At 35.3% G+C, this 24,217-nt stretch overlaps 1 protein-coding gene across 4 annotated transcripts in view; it reads left to right on the top strand.

Moving 5' to 3' along the window:
- adgrl3.1 (adhesion G protein-coupled receptor L3.1) overlaps positions 1 to 24,217 on the top strand; it is a 143,257-nt gene that overhangs the window by 100,261 nt on the left and 18,779 nt on the right. For all 4 annotated transcript variants that reach the window (XM_048197667.1, XM_048197666.1, XM_048197665.1 and 1 more), the window contains exons 12-18: positions 4,980 to 5,102; positions 5,189 to 5,394; positions 5,486 to 5,662; positions 15,559 to 15,768; positions 16,171 to 16,391; positions 19,567 to 19,633; positions 20,743 to 20,834. In XM_048197667.1, coding sequence (XP_048053624.1) covers positions 4,980 to 5,102; positions 5,189 to 5,394; positions 5,486 to 5,662; positions 15,559 to 15,768; positions 16,171 to 16,391; positions 19,567 to 19,633; positions 20,743 to 20,834 — 1,096 coding nt within the window. The remainder of the gene's footprint in view (positions 1 to 4,979; positions 5,103 to 5,188; positions 5,395 to 5,485; positions 5,663 to 15,558; positions 15,769 to 16,170; positions 16,392 to 19,566; positions 19,634 to 20,742; positions 20,835 to 24,217) is intronic.

Genomic DNA, 24,217 nt, shown 5'->3' with positions numbered 1-24,217 from the left:
AATAATAATAATATAAGCTTAATAAAGCACCGCAACAGATGTAAAAAAAAACGATGGTTGAAATAAAATGCTGCGTGGTCAAGCAATCAAAATGCTGCATGAACTCAACCAATCAGCATGTTCAGCGACAGAGTTCCGGAACTTTGAAAAAGTACTACCTAGTGAGCAGGTACTTTTTTTTTACCCGGAACTTCATTTAGACCCTGGTTCCTGTTGTCAAAACACACTGAGTACCACCCCAGAGTCCCTAGTTCCTGGGGAAGTTCCTGCGGTAGAAACGCGGCCATAATAACGTAGTTCTGCCGACATACAACATAAAGTGATGATTGTATGATTGATTTTGTATGATTTTTAATCAGACACTCAGCAGAATACCAATTCTGGTCCTAGACAGATCAGAGCAAACTTTATTGTTTATGAAAACTGCATCTGTCAGCAAGGGCTAACCATCCTAATCAGCCCACTGGCCGTGACTACGAAAAACATTTTGTAAATTGCTTGTTTTCTATTGCAATTGTGCCGTCTCATTGGTCCAAAATCCCTCTCCGCTTAACTGCAAATTAAACATCAAATAACTTCTGATTTGATGTGATTGTGCCACTTCGTTTAGCATGTTCGTTTCCAGTGTGTACTACGGACAGACTGGTAACTCGTTTTCGATGGGGTGTTACACATGAAAAACTAGTCATGAAACATGGACTTATGCAACCCTACATATCTAATGTCATTTACATAACACTTAATCAAGAAATGAATATGCAGAACTTCTTAGATGCTTTTCAGCAGTGAGCTCAAATCCTTTTTTGCATACATAAGCCTTTCAGTAAAAAGAAAATAGTGTTTTTATCATTATGTTCTTCGTTTTTGATCTTCAATCTCAAATCTTAGCCGAAAGCTAATCTTAATCTCGCAGACAAAATCTCCCACCATTATCGGTTTATTCAAATGAGAAACTTATTCCTCTCTCTCTCCCTCTCTCTCTCTCCCTCCTCCTTTAAGGCTTTCTGTATGCTGCGAGCTGTTCTTGTTAAATGAATGTGTACACTAAAGAGCCAGGAATATGTAGAAAATTGCTTTTTTTTAGAGACTCACTGCAGACATTGTCATATTTAGATGACAAAAGATGCTCTCTAAATCTTTTTAAAACAGTATATCAGAAGAACGATCCAAACGACTTGTCTGGTTTGAATAGAGCATGTTTATAGATTACACTTGTGTGTTTCAGTGCTAGTTTTCTGTGAAGACTAGATTCAGCTAATTAGGTTAGCACTGTGTGAGCACCCCTGCAGCCTATGTGTGTGTGCGCGTGTGTGTCTACTTTGAAGGCACCATATCTGCTGTGCAGTGCTTGAAGTGCTTTATATAACTGGGCCGTTCTGTTTCTCATGGATCTTTCTCTCTCACACACACACACACACACCGTATCCCTCTGATCATTACCCTGGGGGGCGTGAGTTTATTACTTCAGGTTTTCTTTGTGTTTTCTCTGCGAGTATCTCACTTTCCGCCTGAAAATATCCTTTCTTATATGTCCTTTATTCAGGTTATTGTTTTTCCCAGACCAAAAAAAAAAGTGTCTAACAGGTAATCTGTGGTGCGTTCAGCTCTAAGACAGGTCTGAGGAGGGTAAAAGCACTCCAAATCTGTCACAAGCTCAGTGATTCAGTCATCTGTAGATGAGGGCATACAATATGTTACATCTCATCCGAGAACTACTGAGGAAATTTGCACCATCTGACTTGCATAATTAGAACTCATTTCAGGAACATCATTTTGATTATTAGAGAGGTATAATGTGATGTAGTTTGTAAATAAATTACTGTAATGACAGAAAAGTATCATCTGTTAAATGAGATCTTAAGAGTGTTAAACTTTGCCTTTAATAAATATTTTATCTAGTTTAAGATGCAACAGAAATCTTTATTTCATAAAACGCACACTTGTGCACGAACAGACACATACGGAGCTGTATTTTTCTACTTTATATTACAAACCTGGGCAGAAAATTACATAAACCGCCTGTAGCTTGGCCTAGAGACCACCTGCAGATACGAGGGAAATGATTTTAATAATGCTCACACACACATACACACACACACAGATTTAGATGCGATTTAAAGATGTATAACTTCATCACACGCCTGTTGTGTAACTCAGCGCTCCCCTAAGGAACTGTAGACTTCATACACTGATGTGATATACCGCACTCACACATGAAGACACATACTTTCATGTCTCAAAGTGAATTATAAAGCTATTTGGTGTCTTTCATCTTAACTCAATAAATAAACATTGTTTGTGATGCAGTGTCTAAAGCACATACTGAACAATCAATACACTGATTTTTAGATGGTCTTTGATAGATTCATGAGTTTCTACAGAAACACTGACTTGTGGATGCAAACATGTTTTTCTTTTTTTTTATAAAAATCATAAATCTTTAAATCCCAAGGCTGTCTGCATGTTTAGATGGGGAAAAGACTTTATTCTTCACAATATTTTTCTGCAGATGTGGGATAGTTCACCCAAAAAAGAATTTTCGGTCATTAACCGGTCATGTCTTTCCAAAACCCGTAAGACCTTCGTTTGTCTTCGGAACATAAATTAAAAAGATATTTTTGATGAAATCTGCTTACACATTAACCTAATGCAGAAAGACCTATGCCTACTGTGACAAGGTGTGACTGACCCTTTGCTAAGCCCCACTCCCTTTGTCACTGTTGCTAGCTCAGACCAGAGCTGCTGAAAAACAGTTGCGACACTCCCATAGACTTCCATAGGAACTGAGGTATGCGGAAGTAACACGTGTCATGGAGCAACCAATTGTTCCAAACAGCCAATACTGTCCAGCATTGAACCCCATTCATTTCATTGTTTCTCTAGCACACTAGCTGGCAAGTTGATGAAATTACTGCATTTTTATGACATTTTAACGCATTAGTTGACCTTTCAAGAATCTAGCCAATAAGTGGTATTTTGTGAAGCATGTTATAGTTAATGTTTTTTATTAGATGAGCAAGATTAGCTACCATAACCAAATGCTAGTTGTTATACTTTTAGCAGTTTTTAGTTTTTCTGCAATCTTTCTCTCCCTGTAGGAAGTCCAATGAGTTTCTATATCTAATAATATATATATAATAACTTCTCTAGTGCATCACTGGATATATTATATAATAAAGAGTTTCTTTAAATGCAATTGGTTGCCTTATTTTTTAACACTTTTAAACTTCATTCATTGGTTAAATTCAGTATTTGCTTGCATTTATTAATATTTAATTGTCATGTATGCTGTGAGTATCATTAAATAATGTGAGTAATTAACCTTTTAAATGCAAAATTAAGAAATCTAAACTTATAAAAATAGTGTTTCTTTATGTCTAAATATATATTCAAATGCAAAACCTAAAAAAAAAATAGCAAACATTTATTACTGGCAATACTCTTGAGCAACTAGACTAGAGCCATATATACATGTAAATTTATTGTAGTGGCATCAATTATTATTTTTCTGGCCACCAGATGCCTCTAATTTGCCTCTTTGCATTGTAATTTTAAAATGGTTTATCTATTTTAACCTTAAATACTACACTAATTGTAATATGAATAATAAACATATTAGGAAAAAAAGTGTTTGAAATGGTCATTAATGGATCATACTTTTTGCACAAATAATATTTAGTACCAAAAAGATAAAAAGTTACACTTAAGGTGTTTGGTCACTTTTGATCATGAATGAGTACACAGTAAAATCCCCAGAGTTAAATCAACTCTGCTCAGATTACATATGGTCCCTCTCTAAATAATGTTAAAGTAACACTGAAGCAGAGTTAAAGTTAATGAGATAATTAAGCAGTTAATAAGGCTGTTATTGTGTTTCTCTTTTCTTTAGTGATTCTGCTTGTTAACAGTAGGTGTTCATCACTAATGCACAATCATCACTTAATTATCTCATTAACTTTAACTCTGCTTCAGTGTTACTTTAACACTATTTAGAGAGTTGAGTTTGCTGTGTATGAGTGTGACCCAAGTTAGGAATACCTAAACTCAAGAGAAACAAATTAATGATGTCTCTTTCTCTCCCCAGAATAAAATGATACTGAAAAGCTTAGTCAGTGTAGTGATCAATACACCTTCAATACTTTGTATGCATTAATATTTACCAGAAATAGCTGCAGATATAGTGAAACTGCTGTCTGTCCTGCTTAAACCCATTCATCCAGATTGACAGCAGTTTTTGGAACTATTGAGAGCTCCATGAACCACGTGACCGTGGGGCGGCGAGATCAAAGCATGCCGCAACTCTGTTTTTCAACGGCTCTGGCTCAGACTGGCCTTATATGAATGAATTTTTCAGTATAATATTGTATTATTCTTTGTAAGATGTAATGAAGTGTAAGATTGCAAAATATCTTTTATCTTTCTTTAAAGAAATTGTTAAATTAAAAACTGACTCGAGAAAAGAAAGAAAAGCGCTTATCGCAGTCAACTGAAAAGAGAGAAGCCTCATTAGAAATCGATTACAAATGATAACATTAGTGTAAGTGAACAGAACTGCTTCGCACATTTACTGTACTGTGAGCTTTTTAGTAGCTGTCACCTCTACTGTGACCTGAATCCATACATAAATGAATTAACATTATGTTATTAACATTAATTTACCTTGAAGCAAATGTGGGTGTTCTTACTGATGTGTACTCAAATATATTCATTTTAGAATGAGGGGTGACCCAGAGTTTAATCCATACCGTGAACCTCTCAAGTTTTTGAAAAGTGGAAAATACTGTGCGTATTATCTCTGGGTACCTTGTGTCATAATTTTAAATAGACTGGCAATGTTTTATCAGTATTTTTCATATTTTCTGTAAAATTCTATTTCATGCCTTCTAAAAACAGAGGACTTCCATTAAAGCTAAACTTACAGTTCCCCTCCCGTCTGATAGGGGGCAGCATCTGATTGTGAACATGTATATGTTTTGCAGAACTGGAGGTGGCACGTCTAAGTACAGATGTTAATCTGGCTGATCTAATCTTCCCTCAATCTGGACTAACCGGCAACTCCATTCATCTCTCAGCCAACACACTCAAGCAGCAAGGACGCAACGGTAATCTGTCATTGTCCATCTGCCTCTGTTCAATTCCCAATCTAACACTTCCCAGACTGACCACTTATGTATTTTGTATTCCTCAGGTGAGATCCGTATGGCGCTGGTTCTCTATAAGAACCTCGGCCAGTACTTGTCTACGGAGAACGCTAGTGTGCGGCTGGGCAGTGAAGCGGCCTATCCAAACTATTCGCTTATAGTCAACTCACCTGTTATTACAGCAGCTATTAATAAAGACAGTAACAAGGTCTACCTGTCTGAACCTGTGGTCTTCACTGTCAAACACATAAAGGTATTATATATGCTTGCTTTTTTTTCAGTTTTTCTGTCTAGTGATTTCTGTCACTCTAATGGAGTGTATGATGTGCATCTCCTTATTCCAGCAGTCGGACGAGAACTTCAATCCAAACTGCTCTTTTTGGAGTTATTCCAAACGCACCATGACTGGATACTGGTCCACTCAGGACTGCAGACTACTGGGCACCAATCGCACTCACACCTCCTGTTCCTGCACACACCTCACAAACTTTGCAGTGCTAATGGCCCACGTGGAGGTCAAGGTATGTCTCAAACTTATGTTATCAGTACTAATCTCATCAATGAAGTTGCTAATGTAAATATATACTGTATATTAACAGAGGATTTCATGATTTGTTCAATGGTAATGAATGAAAATTTAAAAAATGCAAGCTGTTAACAGGTGAATTTGAAAAAAAGTATTTTCTAGTCAGAATGTCTGTTACAGATTAACACATTAATGTTATATAAGTGTTATTTATATACTATTATAGCATTTATATTTTGCATTTATTTTTAAATGTACAATTTTCCTTTTAATTTTATGTTTTACTTTTACTTTCAATTTTGTTATGTGCTAACTTTATTAGTTTATTTAGCTTTAAAGGGTTAGTTCACCCAAAAATGAAAATTAAGTACTCACCTTCATGACGTTCCACACCCGTAAGACCTTCATCTTCAGAACACAAATTAAGATATTTTTGATAAAATCCAATGGCTCAGTGAGGCCTCCATTGACAGCAAGATAATTAACACTTTCAGATGCCTAGAAAGGTACTAAAGACATATTTAAAACAGTTCATGTGACTACAGTGGTTAAAACGAGGCTTCGTTACATCATAAGTGTTTCGAAACATTTCGAAATTTCAGCGGTTCACGTGACTTTGGTTTGATACACGCTTCAAACCACTGATTCGAAACAAAAGATTTGTAAAGCTTCGAAGCTTCATGAAGCAGTGCTTTGAAATTGCCCATCACTAGATATTGTTGAATAAAGTCGTTATTTAGTTTTTTTGGCACACAAAAAGTATTCTCATCACTTCATAACATTAAGGTTGAAGAAAGCCAGACCAGAAAGTTTAAAGAAGTTTTAAAAGCTTCAAAAGTTTGAAAGTTTTAGATAGATCGGATTTTATAAAAAATATCTTAATTTGTGTTCTGAAGATGAACGAAGGTCTTAAGGGTGTGGAACGACATGAGGGTGAGTAATTAATGACAGAATTTTCATTTTTGAGTGAACTAACCCTTTAATTTATTTTTAGCTAGTTTTTGTTAAAATAAGTCAACTTTAGTCTTAAACTTCTTTTTTTGTTTTAGTAAAATTTTGTAATTTTGTTAATGTTTTTTTTTTAAATTTTCATCTGATATTTATATTTTATTTTGTTTTATTTTAGCTTTAATTCAAGTAATGGAAAGTATTTTTTAATAGTTTTTGTTTTAGTTAATATTAACACTGTTTTGCACATTATCATCAGCTGAAATCAGCTGAATCAATTTTATATGCCATTTCAGTCAGAATAAAATGGACTGAAATTAATTAATATGACAACAAATCATTGACTACATTGGAAGGTCATCTTCATCAAAAGATAAAACTTACAAAAAAAAAACACAAAAAAAAACAACAGTGCTCACTATAGATGATAAACTATAATTTAAAAAATTACCCATGACTTCATATAACTGAAAAATCAATCTTGAATCAACTTAAAATAACTCTAGAAGTTTCCACTTGGTCAGAGCTGGTCATTATTAGCCGGTCCAGACTAGTTAGGAGACGCTGACCTGGTAGACCATCTTGATCGAGCTGGTGGACCACCATTGCTTTGTTGGTGCTGAACTGGTTGAGCTGGTTGAGGACTTGGAGCTGGTGGGCAGTGAATGCCAAGTTGAGTTTTATCCATAGAAAGTTATGTGGCCACAGTAAGCATAAGATGATTATTAATGGCTGGTGAAGTGGTGGTCATTGAATTTGATGCTGTAGTAGTTCTGTTGAGATTTATGCTGTAGTAGTTCTGTTGAAAATGGAATACTTTACAGCTAACCTGAGATTTACAATCAGACCCAGTATAAAAGTTTGAACTGCACTCACTAGCACTGCAATAGGTTACGTCATCCACCACTAGGAGAGACCTCACAGGTCTCCTGAAGCCACTCGACTCTTGCCTTGGGCTATAAGACTGTGTAATGTGTGTCATCTCAGAGAGGAAACTCATCTCTCTCTCTCTCTCTCTCTCTCACTGCACACAAACACACACGCATAAAATCAGTAATACATGGACAAAACAGATGTGGGAAGCCCAAATATAGTGTGGGCTAATGTATTGAACATGCATGAACATATCATGAAGTTTATGCATGTGTGTGCATGTCAGCAAAGGACTGCCGAAATGATTTATGCACAAAACATAAAAGCAAAAGGTCAGGATATACATAAATGTAAATGTTGTGTGCAGAGGGGAGGATTGACCTTAAACATTCACACACACTCAGACACACGCACACACACACACACACACACACACACACACACACACACACACACACACACACCCTTGAGGCTGCATTAATGGACGTTGCGTATATGTATGAATGATTAATAAAACCATTTAGTGTGTGTGTACTTGTGTTTGTTCAGGCTTGACTGCACATATTCACTGAACACTGAGTCTTGTCAGTTGCAGTGTTCCAAATTTCGCACACTACCGTTGAAATGAATGGACCATTCTGACAGACCCAGGCCCACAAACTGTGACTCTGCAGAAATTGAATGCTCGCCATTTACGAAGTGAAACCTTATGTTCAAATATTACATTTTTTATGTATTTGATAATATCTTCAGCTGCAAACAAGAGTATAGTACTATCAACTCTTTTTAAAAAATATATAACAATAGATAATAGTTAATTTAAATTGTAATATTATTTCACATTATTACTGTTTTTACTGTATTTTATATCAAATAAATGCAGCCTGAGAGTAAGATCATAAGACTACATTCAGTAAAGTACAAATATGTATGTGTATATACAGTTGCAAGAAAAAGTATGTAAACCACTGGCAGAATCTGTGAAAATGTGAATAATTTAAACAAAATTAGAGAGATCATTCAAAATGCATGTTATTTTTTTATTTAGTACTGTCCTGAGTAAGATATTTTACATAAAAGATGTTTACATATAATCCACAAGACAAAAAAATAGCTGAATTTATTAAATTGGCCCCATTCATAAGTATGTGAACCATTGATTCTCAATACTGTGTGTGGTTACCTGATGATCTACGACTGTTTGTTTGTTTTGTGATGGTTGTTCATGAGTCCCTTGTTTGTTCTGAACAGTTAAACTGAGCTCTGTTCTTCAGAAAAATCCTCCAGGTCCTGCAGATTCTTCAGTTTTCAAGGTGCCCTTGAGTGATTTGAAAAAACATTTTAAATTGTTCCCTGATATCTACATAGAGGGTATGTGGCTTTTTTATGGCCGAAAATTGTCCAGATATGGTTTTACAGCTCCATTTATAACCCCACAAATAGCCCCTAGAATGAAAAGGTCTGTTTTTGCCTTATTTGGAAGGCTCATGAATAGTAATATGGTGCTCCGCTCTGATTGGCTGTTTCACTGTTCGGCTCCTTCCAGTAGCTCACACTGATAGCGAACAAATCTGTACTGTACGGCGTGAACGATGGAGAGTTTTGGTATTCAACCTTATATGTTTGAGCCTGTTTCTGACGAAGATGCAGATGTAGAGGAACAACCAATTTTGTTGCGATTGGCCATAGACGTTTCTGAGTGGTAAGTTAGTCTTTATTTTCAGTATGCACCTGCAAAACGTAACTGTTACGTCAATGGAACTAGCATATAGCGTTAACTTTACACTATAACTCATAACGTCAGTATTTGCAACTTTGTTTTTAGCATTGTAAAAAAAAAATAATTGTAATAATGTGTCGCTGTATGGTTTTACAATGATAGCTTCTTCACTTTGCAATAACAACTCTAAACAACGAACGAAAATTTGTTTCTAATATATTGACATTACCGATATGATTTTAAATTTGATTTATTTAGCCAACCAAAGTAAAGCATAGAAGACATTCCAAAAAAGCAGTGTCATGTTTACTACTCAGCTGCCGTAGTGTGATTACGATTTAGCTATTAGTAACAAAAACTTACATCGTCTATAAATATCTTTTTCCACAGGTGTACGCATACAAGTCATACAAGTTCTCAAAAATAAAAATATTTGAAAAAAAGTGACTAAATGTCTTGTCAAATGACTATCGTTTCAGTTTGAACGGTGTAGAAAGTTAGCTAGAAGGATCGAGTATCTGTAGCTATCTGTAAGCAAATAAACTAACATAGTTAGCTTCGGTGTAATGTGTTGTTGGTTAAATATAGGTCAAATTATAATTATATCCGACAAAAGAGAATTGGCATATGTATCTACGGTTATGTTATAGATTTATATAACAAAGACAGTAATAAATTTTAACCTCACCGTTAATAGTAGTTACGTAAACTTTGCTATTTGTTACTGTACTAGCATCTTGCATTAGATCTAGACAACACTGGGTACATGGTCGTTAATGTTGTTAGCTCACTAAGAAACTTTACATTTAATCAGAAATAGTTTCTACAGCCAAGATGTGGATAAAAGCACTACTTACTGCTTGCGGGAATATAGTTGGAATTACCCCTTTCTTCAGTGTCAAACGCTGAGCGAAGCCTGCTTGATATTGTCCCAGGTTAGAAAAGCTGTCAGTGGTGAAATGGGCAGAGCAAACTAACAACTTTGAGTTAAATTGTTCCGGTATCCGGTTATAGATAAACATCAGCCATGCCTTTTGACAGTTTTTTTCTGGAGGAAGACTATGAAAAGTTTTCACATCCCCTTCACAGCCTGGAACATAACATTTATTTCCATGATCTGCCATTTTCGCTGTTATCCTCGCTTGGCTTGTTTCTTCACTCTGCTTGCAGAACTTCCGATGATTCCGCTGGGCGGTTCCGCCTGGCCTGGATCATGAGCATATGCAAATATTGGGGGCGGAGTCCCCGACTGTTACGTAACAGTCGGTGTTATGTTGAGATTCGCCTGTTCTCCGGATGTATTTTAAACAAATGAGGTTTATATAAGAAGGAGGAAACAATGGGGTTTGAAACTCAGTGCATGTCTTTTCCATGTACTGAACTCTTGTTATTCAACTATGCTAAGGAAAATTCAATTTTTGATTCGAGGGCACCTTTCAAGCATTTTTGCATATTTGAACTCTTTCCAGCAGTGACTAAATGATTTTGAGATCCATCTTTTCACACTGAGGACAATTGAGGGACTCAAACACAACTATTAAAAAAGGTAAATTGTGTTTAATTTGTCCTCCGGGAAACATGCAAGTATCTTCTGTTGCTTCTAAAGGGCAGTACTAAATGAAAAACAATGATATTTAAATGAAATAAAAATATTTGGACATCTTCATCCTGTTCAAAAGTTTTCACCCCCACCACCACCACCACCACCCTTTGGGACCTGGAGGATTTTTCTAAAGAACAGAGCTCAGTTTAACTGTTCAGAACAAACAAGAGACTCATGAACAACCATCACAAAACAAACAAACAGTCGTAGATCATCCAGGTAACCACACACGGTATTAGAGTTTTTTTCAGTTGCTAACAAGCATTGTTCAATACTGAAACCACATTTTCAAAACTCTTCACACAGTCAGCGAAACAGAAGTCAATGCAGACCAAATTGTGAACCATTTTTCATTGCTTTCAGACAAAATGCATTCAGTGACCACACATTTCGTACTCCACAACATGCAAAATACTATGTAAATGATTAAAAACACATTCAAAACAGAATGATGGCAAATTCCAAGCATTTATGCAGTAATTATTTTAAAATATTCTTAATTTTATAACCAAAAATTAAAAAAATTATCATTAAAAGCTAATTGCAATTTTAGCTGAAATTCCACCCACTCCAATGCAAGAGAGAAAGCAGACTAGAACCATCACTGTAATTTGAACAACTACACATGTTTTTACAGTAATTGTTACATGTTTTCACCTTTTGGTTATAAGTTTCAAGTACTATATTCATATAAAAAAATGAAATTTTGATTACAGTTTTTTTCAGTTGCTAACAAGCATTGTTCAATACCGAAACCACATTTTCAAAACTCTTCACACAGTCTGCATTACCAGCATGAATGTTGGCCAAACAGTTAATCTCACCTACAAAACTCACTCAGACCAACATAACACTGGCAACAGTTCTCATTCAGAAAACACACATTTTTTTTACAATCATTAGGACACACTAAGGGCACTCTTTCAAAACTCTTCACACAGTTCTCCTAACCAACTTTCATCTTGGCACAGCAGTTAATTTCACATTCAAAATGCACTAAATCTACCAAAACACTTAATACATGTCTCAAATCAACTCATTCTTCCAGAACACTAGCAAAGGTTTTCACCCAGCAAACACACCTTGACAGTCATAAAATACTGACCTAAAAACACTAACATCAGGTATCATTATACAGTGTTTTCTTTTGTAAAATTTCTTAACAAAACAAGAATAACGCTGTCTATTGTTTATAATTCACTGCAGTTTGTTACATGAACCTTGTTTAAATAACAGTACAAAATTATTCCGAAGTTTTCCTCTTTGAATGGATGATAATGAAATTGAAAAACGAATGCTTGTGTAGGTGTTCAGTTTCATCTAATTGCTTTGATAGTATTTGATTTTTTTGATTCAGCATATATTTCATTACAATATTACTGTAGAAATGTAGCAAATTGCTGTCTTATTCAGTTTTGTATTATGTTATTGTTTTGAACATAAGTTTAACATTTTTGAAAACAGTATGTAAGCACGTGCAAATTGGCCTGTACGTACAAAGAGTTTTGGCAGTTGTTGTGTCTGATTGAGAAAAGAATTCATGAAATTTGAGAGATGTAGTCATTGAATGCATTTTGTGCCAAAGCAATGATAATTGATCCTCAGTTTAGCCCACATAGACTTCTGTTGTGCTCACTGTGTGAAGAGTTTTGCAAAAGTGACCTACGTATTGAGAAATGTGTCCTAGCGTCTGTAAAAAACTGTATAACCAAAAGGTGAAAAATGATAATAAAAAAAGAATAAATAAAATACATTCTACACATTACTGTAACAACATGTGTAGTTGTTCATAATAGTAAATTACAGTGATGGTTCTAGTCTGCTCTCTCTCTTGCATTGGAGTGGGTGGAATTTCAGCTAAAATTGCAATTAGCTTGTAATGATTATTTTTTAAATTTTTGGCTATAAAATTGAGAGTATTTTAAAATAATTACTGCATAAATGCTTGGAATTTGCCATCATTCTGTTTTGAATGTGTTTTTAATCATTTTGAATGCAGTGTGTTAGCATTAGAAAAATGTGCTGAAAATACATAGTATTTTGCATGTTGTGGAGTACGAATGGGAAAAGAGTTCCTGAATTTTGAAAAGTGTGGTCACTGAATGCATTTTGTCTGAAAGCAATAAAAAAATGGTTCACAGTTTGGTCTGCATTGACTTCTGTTTCGCTGACTGTGTGAAGAGTTTTGAAAATGTGGTTTCGGTATTGAACAATGCTTGTTAGCAACTGAAAAAACCTGATATTTCTGATTCATTCGTGTTACAAATGCTTTCAATAAAGTGAAATTGTGTTACAGTATTCTATATGAAGAACTGATTTATGTGGAAAAAAGAAAAGTTCATCAATTATGTAATGCTTCCTGTTGTTAGTGTGTTTTAGGTCAGTGTGTTGTGAATGAAATGTGTGTTTTCTGAATGAGAATTGTTGCCAGTGTTATGTTGGTCTGAGTGAGTTTTGTAGGTGAGATTAACTGTTTGGCCAACATTCATGCTGGTAATGCAGAGTGTGTGAAGTGTTTTGAAAATGTGGTTTCGGTATTGAACAATGCTTGTTAGCAACTAAAAAAAGACTGTAAGAACCAATGGTTCCCAAACTTTTCAACTGGGTCATTTTAATAAATTTATTAATTTATTTGTTAATATGTTTCACATTTTCAAAGATTCTGCAAGTGGTTCACATACTTTTTCTTGCAACTGTATATATATGTGTGTGTGTGTGTGTGTGTGTGTGTGTGTGTATATATATATATATATATACACACACACACACACACACACACACTTTACATATACAGTCAAACCAAAATCAGACACCTTGAACATTTCATTCATTAATACAGTTTATTCACTATAGTTTAAAAAATGGCAATAAAATATGAAGATCTCAGAGTTAATTATGTCAGATAACACTTAAAGGCAGGGTAGGTAAAAAATGTATAAAAAACTTTTTTTTCAAAATTTGTTTAAACTTTATTTATATATCAATACATATTTAAAATGTAAGTACTCTGAAAAAGAAAGTATAAAAATCGAGTGTCTGTAGACCTCTCACGACTGTTTTAAAGACAGCTCATTATTTCCATTCACTCCACCCCCTCCCTTCTGGGCTCCTTCCAAAGCCACGCCCCCAAAACGCATGAATGTGCGACTCCGACCACTGAGCTGGAAGACGCATTATTTACCTGAGACGAGCGGAGAGGAAGGAGCACAGTGCATGTAGTGACATCATGTCAGAATCACATGTAATAAAAATAACTTTATAATTATGAAGATAAACATAATTTAATTCGCTAACGAGTTAGTTATCTATAAGGCAAAGCTAAAAACAGGTTGCATGATACACGTTTTTCCATTACCATCATTTACACTGTGATGAAGATGAATTTCGTGTAAGATTCATAACATATACGTTGTTCTACAGATAAACAGAGTAACATACACTCAAATATCACTCACAACTGCATTGCAGACACAAAATAATAACACACACATACAACAAAGTGTGTACGACACACACAGATACAAGATAAAGACATCAGTAAACATAGGGAGAGAATATAAAAACAAAACAAAGGCGAAAAAAAACGTGCAGGTAAACTTACAGGTGAACATGGTAAAAGAGTTAGACAGAGGGTAAATATAGTTCTAAGAAAAGTTCCTAGATGCGGAGTAACGTTAGGCCTACTATCTGTTAAACATGTATTTAGTTATCTAAAGCAAAAATATGCACAATTCAACACTATAGCTATCATCTTGTGCTAGGCCTATAGATTATTTATCGTCTCTACTACGGCTCGCTAAGTAATGTTATGTTAGCTATATTACGCAGCTACGTGTGCTAATGACACATGCTTCATGAAAAAATAAACAAAAAAATATGTATGATCAAAATACAAAAAGAAAGATTTACCTGTCCAGCAGAAATAAAGCCATCAAGGAGTCACTTTTCAGCCCCTTGAGTTCCCTCAGTTCTCGCCATCGCTGGAGAGCCACGCCGATATTAACTCGCGTTTTATTTCTTTGTTTATCCAAAGACTTTTTGTTCATTGCCTTTTCTTGTACTGTTACTGTCTTCCTTTTTTGCCTGGTTTGCCTTCACTAACTGCATAGGCCGGTACTGTGAATTTTGCTTGCTGTTTCTCTGCCATTGTTTTGGTATTCCTAGGATCCATGCCTCTTGAATTCCCCAAATCAAACGTGCGCGCGCAAGTGGGCAGGTCATGTGTGGCAAAAGGGTGGTTGCCATGGTTGCGAGAGAGTGACAGCCGCCTAAGCCAATCCTATGTTTCGTCCCGGATGGAAATAATGAGCTGTGTTTAATACAGATTAAACGGTCTAGAGTCACTCGATTTTTATACTCTTTTTATCAGAGTTCTTACATTTTAATTATGCATGTATATATATAGAAAGTTTAAACAAATTTGGAACAAAATTTCTTACCTACCCTGCCTTTAAGCAAAACATGGTCATGTCAAAGTGTCTAAATAATTTTTGGTTCCAAATTTTTATCAGTTTTACTGGTAGTCCACTGTATGAAGAATTTTTGGGTATAATATGTCACAGTTTACTTTATTTTGCTATCCTCAGTTACATAAATGAACTATAGTGTCCTGCACCCACTAGCAAAAATATATTAAAAATGTCTGAATCATTTTTGGTTTAACTGTATGTACTTTACTGAATGTAGTAGATGCTTATATGGACCTTGACTAACATCCTTCCCTCCTCCCACTCTCTCTACTTCTCAGAAAACAGACCAGGTGCATGAGCTGCTGTTGGACGTCATAACGTGGGTGGGGATCCTGCTGTCTCTGGTCTGTCTGCTCATCTGCATCTTCACCTTCTGTTTCTTCCGTGGTCTCCAAAGCGACAGGAACACCATCCACAAGAACCTCTGCATCTCCCTCTTTATCGCCGAAACACTCTTCCTCACTGGGATCAACCGTGCAGACCAGCCCGTACGATACTCACACACCTGCTACTCATGAAAAGGCTCACATATACACACTTGATGGACTTAGATTTATTGCAGAACACACACACAATTCCTTAAGTCGCTAAGTTGGGCACCTGACTCTTGTTAATTACAGAAATGGAGAGGGTCTTTGACCTCTCGTTAATAACAAAAACCTCATTGTGTCCTTAGAGAGAGAAAAAGAGAGAGAGAGAGTGAGAGAGGAGAATATAAGCAAAGACAAATGGAAAATGACAAAGATAAAGTACTGGAAATCTGTCGGGAAATTTCTGAAGTGATAACAGAACTGATGGTTAATAATCAAAGCAGTGAGTCACAGATCACACAGATACTGGGTAGATAGTTTCAGCGCTGTTTGTGCTCAGTGTGTATGTCTTTGTTACAGATCGTCTGTGCGGTGTTTGCGGCCCTGCTGCATTTCTTCTTCTTGGCTGCGTTTACATGGATGTTTCTGGAAGGCGTACAGCTGTACATCATGCTGGTGGAAGTGTTCGAGAGCGAGTATTCGCGCACCAAATACTTCTATCTCACTGGATACGGAGTGCCTGCTGTTATAGTGGCCGTTTCTGCCGCCGTGGACTATCGCAGCTATGGAACTGAAAGAGTGTATGTATATGGCAGATACAGGGTGCATGGTGGCCAATTGCCAAGATAACATGCTAATATAGGGGCTAGTTGTCACACTTTTTTTTAAACATTCTTACCGTTATTGTCCAGGAAAAAAAAAACAGTTCACTGAACACACATTGACTTTTTTTAACATGTATAAGTGTGTCCCATTAAACAATGTTAACATTTTCAGCTAAATTTAAACAGTGAAACAATTATAAATCACAACAGCAAAAATATGAAAGGAAATATAAAATTATGTTACAAAACACTAATGCTAGAAATATATATATATATATATATATATATATATATATATATATATATATATATATATAAATGAGCAATATGACACGAGTAGCCGTGCGATATGGCTGTATATCAGCATGGCTGTGATTCGTCCGTAGGCACGTCAAAACAAATTGTAAAATAGGTGCTGTTATTAAATATGAGTCACATATTTCAGGTCTAAACAACTACATTCTCATCTAAAAAACTATTAAAACAACAGTTCGCGCTGCAACAAGTAGTATTCGCAAAAAGTACGGTGGACTTGATCGGCCACCATGACGGTCACTTCAAGCGGAGTGATACAAATGGTAAAAAGGTAGGAGTGCTGTTATCACTGAAATATCGCACGGCTATCAGCCAATCAGATTCGAGAACCAGATAGAACTGTATATATATATATATATATATATATATATATATATATATATATAAATATATAAATAAATATATATAAATTCAAAAAAATGAATGTTACAACTTAAAAATGTGACTTTCAATATAAAAACATGCCCTGATAGTTGCCTGAATGTATGCCAGTGTGGTTTTATTGTGTTCACTTGTTTATCCAACAGATCTTAGAAAAATGTAATATTGGTATTTTAGTTTGAAGGACAAAATTCATAGAAATATTTCAATTGAAGAGAGCTGTGAAATACACTTGTTGAAAGAAAACACATTTATGTAATTGGACTTTTGAATCAAAAACTTTTAGTTACAGAGTCTCGCCTACATAATTAAAATAGACAATTATTCCACACAATATTTACTCAAAATTCACTAGATATAATAATAATTAAAAAAAAAAACATATCACTTATTATTCTTTGACAGATCTCTGTAGATTTTGGAACTAACATAAGGGGGAGGTAACACTTGAATTGGCCAAGCGGACACAACTATCAGCCAATTAATCTGTCTGGCCAATGTATTGGTCTATCACTAGTGTGATGTCCAAAATGCGTCTGTCAGCTTCCAGTTTTGCTTGCAAAGACCCAGTTGATTTCTTACTAGCAGTGTTCCCTAATGGTTAAGGAAGATTGCAGGTTCAATCCCAGGAATTAGTGACACAGGAAAAGATTACAGACCTGCTCTATTAGCACTATGCCCTTGAGCGCGACACATCACACCAGACTGCTCAAGAGGGAATGGCTTTGCAATTAGTGCCCTGAAAGTCACTTTGGATAAAAACACTGCTGCTTTGTGGCAAATGACTTCATGAGCTCAAATAACTTGACTTAAATCACAACTAATTTCATTAAAGAGATACTGTAGTTCACCGAAAAATGAAGATTCCTTCATCGTACGTTTACCCTCACGCAGTTCCGAACCGAGGATGTTCAACTGTTTTTCATCCATACAATTAAAACAATGGGGTCCAAAAGATTTAAAGTCCAAAAGGAGTTTATGAAAGATGTTAATACTTTTACTCAGCAAGAATTTGACAGTAAAGAATTTTACATTGTCACAAAAGATTTCAGTTTTAAATAAACTTTCTATTTATTCATTAAAGAATCTGACAAAAATATCATGGTTTACACGAAAATATTAACTGTTTTCAACACCGATAATAATAAGAAATGCTTCAAATCAGCATATTAGAACGATTTCTGAAGGATCATGTGACACTGAAAACTTACCCAACTCAAAGTTTTGAACGTTAATTTAAGTACACCAAATATAAATAAAGTTAAAGACATGTCTACAAATACACAGTCAAAACATGCTCCTCTCTTTGATAGCAATAAGCCACAAAATGACTTCTGATCAGTGAGTGGAGGAAATCAGTAATCCCTCTAATGCCGTCTACTCCAGCAAAATGCTTTGCAAGTGCCAAGCACATCAGATCAGGTTGTACTTAAAGTCGCTTGTGTGTTCAAGAGTTCTGAAATGGGCAAACTGGTGAAATTGCCCTAATTCATATTCATAAAGAAAACTGTTCAGCTGGCATTACTGCAGTTAGTGGCCAGACACAGCCGTGAGGGATGTTCACTCAGATAAATATTTCAGCAAAAATCATCATTTAAAGATGAGATGCTGAATGTGGCATATGAATAAGTGGTGGTCACTCAAGCACACAGTCTCACCAGACCACAGAATTAGGTCACTCTCATTTAAAAACAAGAATTGAATGCGAGGGAGGGAGGGAAGGAGAAGAACACTATTTTACTTCACATCCTGTTAACCTGAGCCAACAGTGGAGATCTAAACAGGGGAGTAGGGATCTTTATGCAGGGGAAACTTTCAGAACATTCGTCCCCTGACTTTCTGGCAGATGATCAGTGCTTTTCGAGCCTTAATGTGTCCCGCACACTTCAAATTATTCCTACGCCTCCATATAAAGCATAAAGACCATGTCCCCAATGTTGGAGAGGAGCATAAATGAAGGTGTTGTCATGGCAGATGGTTGGTGAAATCAGTGCCAGGCTGGTAAGAGCTAAAATATAGCACAAAGAGCATGTCTGCGTGGCCTAAGCCAGCGTACATGAATTGAAATTCCTAAAATATTTATAATCCTATTTGGTTTCTGCATTCTCTAGCATATGGTATCTGTTCTTTAAAGAGGGAGCATGTCTGACTTGGTGGCCTGGAACACGCACACACACTCAAACAGCGATGCTTCCACTCCTGCTGGGCTTTAGAGGTGATTTCAGTATAGCAGAGATGAAGAGTTTAATAATTCAGCTTTGGGTTGTCAATCACCCCTTGAGGTTCCGACTGTTCCACGGGCAATGAGCCCTTTCTAAATGCGATGATCAACCAAACATCAGAACATTACATATGAACATTTCTTCCTGGAATGTAAACCTGCTTTGATCTTAATTGGAAAGGGTTGGGGATCAATTTCATTTGAAAATATCTCTTTCTCTCTTTTGCTGTGTAGGTGCTGGCTCAGGTTAGATACTTACTTTATCTGGAGTTTCATTGGGCCTGCAACTCTCATCATCATGGTGAGTTTAACACACACAAACACACACACTGGGGGTTTAGAGAATGATAGAGCAAAGCCAATTCCACACTGGCGCGCACACACACACACCCACACGGGGGGTTCAGATAATGGTCTGTCGAGGGCATTTTCCCAATTACGGGAAAGTCACAGTCACCCTACAAGACAAGCTGAGCAACCCCACTGCTATATATAGAGAAAGAGGGATGTGTGCGTATGTGTGTGTGTGTGTGTGTGTGTGTGTGTGTGTGCACGCATTTTTGTGATTTATGAGGACACAAATTTGTATAATGACATGGGTATTACACTGGTATTATGACGTAAACATGAAATATGAGGATATTTCATGAGTTCTCATATTTAAAATAGCTTTAAAAACATACTAAACAATGTTTAGGAGTAGGTGTTAGGGAATAAAATATACCGATTGACAGTATAAAAATCATTATGTCTATGGAAAGGCCCCATAAAACATGAAAACCCAACATTCTCAACAGTGAGAAAATTTCATGAGAAAATAAGCTGAAATCTTGGCTCAAACACTACTTTTAAAAAAAATTATATAAACAAATGTTTGACATGGAGAAGAATCCTATCTACCTGTCATATAAACATCAGCTACTGATATTTTGCCATAAAACTCTCACATTTACAGTTGACGAGATAAGTAGCTACTTTGACACATGATGAGATGTACGCGGACAAAACCAAATAAAATATATATATATCAACACTGACACATGCATAAATTCTGTTCTGTACTGTTATCAGTTTGTTTAAACATTGTTATTTATTTAGGCCAATTATTATGTTTTGGCCAAGAAAGATAATTTTGGTGCATTAGTAGTTCCCATAATGACTTCCAGGCGTAGAAAAGGCATGAAAATGAGGGGCTAGAAATGTGAATCCTCTATTGAGCCATTCTGCTTTGTTTTATTCATTTAAATCTGTTTATTCAAAATATTAATTCCTGACATACAAATGAAAATATGCCTCATAAGGATGGCAAAGCCATGGAAATTAATTGGTTAATAATGTGAGAGTCTTCTTTTATAGTTCTTTTAAACAGTTATTGCATTATTTTATGCATTTTATGATTTTGTGTTGCAGCTAAATGTAATTTTCCTGGGCATTGCACTTTATAAGATGTTTCACCATACAGCGATTCTCAAGCCTGACTCCGGTTGCCTGGACAACATCAAGTAAGTTATTTATTCTGTGTTTCAATGTGTGTGTGTATGTGTACTTTATTGCTTTTCCTGCTTGCACTGCAACTGTCTTCATTTTCACTAAACACACAATTGTCCTTTAATTTCAAACTGCTCCTTAGAGGTGTTTAAATGAGAAGAATGTTCTACTGCTTATCTAAAGATAGACACAGTTTAAAGTGTCTTTATCTGTCTCTTTCTCCTTGATGTTTGAGGTCTCCTGGGACCGAATCAGTTATGATTAAATAAAAAAAACTTCATAAATCACATTCCCTGTGCTATTTATTCAAATTAAGACAGCATCATCTTTAAGAGTGCTAGGACACAAGGGGCTGGCATATTAGGGTGTATTGAAACACAGCCAGTAATGTGGGGGATCAGAAAGTGTGCAATGCACAGTGTGTAGTATGGCTCATCTATACACTGCAGCCCATTGGCAGACAGTACATGCTGAATCTAGGTTAGTTAGCATATTCCAGTAATTGATTATTCTTTTTGATGTTCAGAACACAGGCAGAGGAGTCACTGTTTAAATCTGTGACCCAAATGCAGAATTTCTGCTGTAGTTCTAGTGTTCTGAACAGATATTCATGTTATACAACAGTTACAGTACTCTTATTTGATTGGACAAGCTGCTGTTGATACATAGTACAAGAGCACTGGGACGTTCCGAAATGTCAGTTTTTGCCTTAGTGGTAGGGATTTTCAGTGACTCTTTCTGTAGGTTATATTGATAGCCAGTAGGTGGCAGCAAGTGACTTCTTCATAAGTGAGTCATTGACTCATTCACACAAAGGAATGATTCAAAACCTTGATTCATTCAGGAACGAAACAAGAAACAAGGTGTGTTCGACGCAGACCGATTGGTGTATGACATAAAAGTAACGCAAGAGCGATACTTCGAAGTACTTGCTGTACTTTGATGTCACACACCCGTTGGTCTGCGATCACATTGAATCATTGAATCATTTACTTAACCAAATTGTTAAAACAACAGATTTATTCATGAGCAAAACAGTGTTCTTTTAGTATTTAGTAAGCAATAAGGTTCGAGAGGCTGTGCTGTATTGTGAATAAGTCACGGCTGAAGGGCATTGTTAGGCACGACTTGAAGCAGAGTGCCTGCAACCCCTTCAGCCATGACTTCTTCATGATACAGCACTAGCCTCGAGTACCTTATTGCTTTTATAAAACGGTTACCACACAATACAAATATTAAAGACATGAAGTAAACTTTCACTAAAAGCTTTCCTTCCGCCAGAAAAAATAGTCCCTGACCGTGAACAGCAATAGAAGTTACATTATAATGCCATTAGATGGCGGCAAAGACTGTCTTTATGAGTGTGTCAGTCAGTAGCAAAGACTTTTACATTGAAAAGACTGAATTGTTGTGAACAAGGAACAAGACGCAACTGCTTTGTGCTGTCAGTCACGGGAAAACCCCATAACTGTTAAAAGGACAAGATAACACATCGGACATTTAAACAGATTTTTATTATTATGAACATAGGACTGACTTGAAGGAAAATGCTAAATCTGAATACAGGTAATAAACTCGCTCACTCCATCTCTTTCTCACAATACTTTTCTACATAATACAGTAAGCTTCAATGAACAATATCAATTGAGAACAAACAGTTTACGTTGCTAAGAGTGGTTGTTAATGGTGTTGTGTACTGATACATAGAACCGTTGAGTGAAGCGGTCATAGCCATGTTTTATTGTGAATAAAACACAGGTATTGCCCAATCTGAATCAAGGATATGAGCTAACCATTTTATAAAGACTATTAAAGTATTTATTTTATTTAGATATTTTATTCTTAATTAGCTTTTATTTTGGTATTTTCAATATTCATTTTCATTTTAGTTTTTAGTTATTTTGTTATGTGCTTCTGTGATTTTTATTAGTTTTGTTTTTCCTTATTTCTACTTAGCTTTATACTGCTGTAGCTACTTTGAAAATAGTTACATTGGAGGAGCAAAAATAGACAAAGTAAGTTCCAGTATTGTGTCTGAAATAGTTATTAAATATTAACTTCAAGTTAAACAAAACTGTTTACCATGTTTACAAATCTTTATTATAACAGCTACAGTGCCACCGAAATTATTTTGTATACTTAAACCTCACTTAAATGTATGTCAGTACATTAGATAATAAAAACCAGTTGTAATTTAAACACCTCTAATTAATGGTCAGATATTTATGGACAATTATGTGTTAATGTGTCTTTGATTTAACCATGTTTGCCAACACCAAAACAAACATATAGGAAAACATTGAACAAAACTATAGGTTGGTAAGCTGTAAAAACAGTAATATTGTGAAATATTATTACAATTTAAAATAACTGCTTTTTTATTTGAAGACATTTAAAAATATAAAAATGTAATTTACTCTTGTGAGTGCAAAGCTGAATTTCAGCAGCCATAACTCCAGGCTTGAGTTTCACATGATCCTTCAGAAATCATTATAATATTCTATTTGGTGCTTTACTGACCCAAAAGTTTGAATGGTAGTCTGTGTGTGTATATATATATATATATATATATATATATATATATATATATATACAGTACAGTCCAAAAGTTTGGAACCACTAAGATTTTTAATGTTTTTAAAAGAAGTTTTGTCTGCTCACCAAGGCTACATTTATTTAATTAAAAATACAGTAAAAACAGTAATATTGTGAAATATTATTACAATTTAAAATAACTGTTTTCTATTTGAATATATTTCACAAAGTAATTTATTCCTGTGATGGCAAAGCTGAATTTTCAGCATCATTACTCCAGTCTTCAGTGTCACATGATCCTTCAGAAATCATTCTAATATGCTGATCTGCTGCTCAAGAAACATTTAATGTGTACAATTGTACAAAATATTTGTGTACAATATTTTTTTTCAGGATTATTTGATGAATAGAAAGTTCAAAAGAACCCTGTTTATCTGAAATCTAATCTTTTGTAACATTATAAATGTCTTTACTGCCACTTTTGATTGATTTAATGCATCCTTGCTGAATAAAAGTATTCATTTCTTTAATTTCTTTTCAAAAAAATAAAAATAAAAATTCTTACTGACCCCAAACTTTTGAACGGTAGTGTATAATGCTACAGAAGCTTTGTATTTCAGATAAATGCTGTTCTTTTGAACTTTCTATTCATCAAGGAATCCTGAAAAAAAAAGTACACAACTGTTTTCAACATTGAAAATAATCATAAATGTTTCTTGAGCAGCAAATCAGCATATTAGAATGATTTCTGAAGGATCATGTGACACTGAAGACTGGAGTAACGATGCTGAAAATTCAGCTTTGCATCACAGGAATAAATTACTTTGTCAAATATATTTAAATAGTACACAGTTATTTTAAA

This window comes from Megalobrama amblycephala, linkage group LG7 (assembly GCF_018812025.1).
Source record: "Megalobrama amblycephala isolate DHTTF-2021 linkage group LG7, ASM1881202v1, whole genome shotgun sequence".
Taxonomy (NCBI): Eukaryota; Metazoa; Chordata; class Actinopteri; order Cypriniformes; family Xenocyprididae; genus Megalobrama; species Megalobrama amblycephala.
This window is presented reverse-complemented; position numbering and strand designations above follow the sequence as displayed.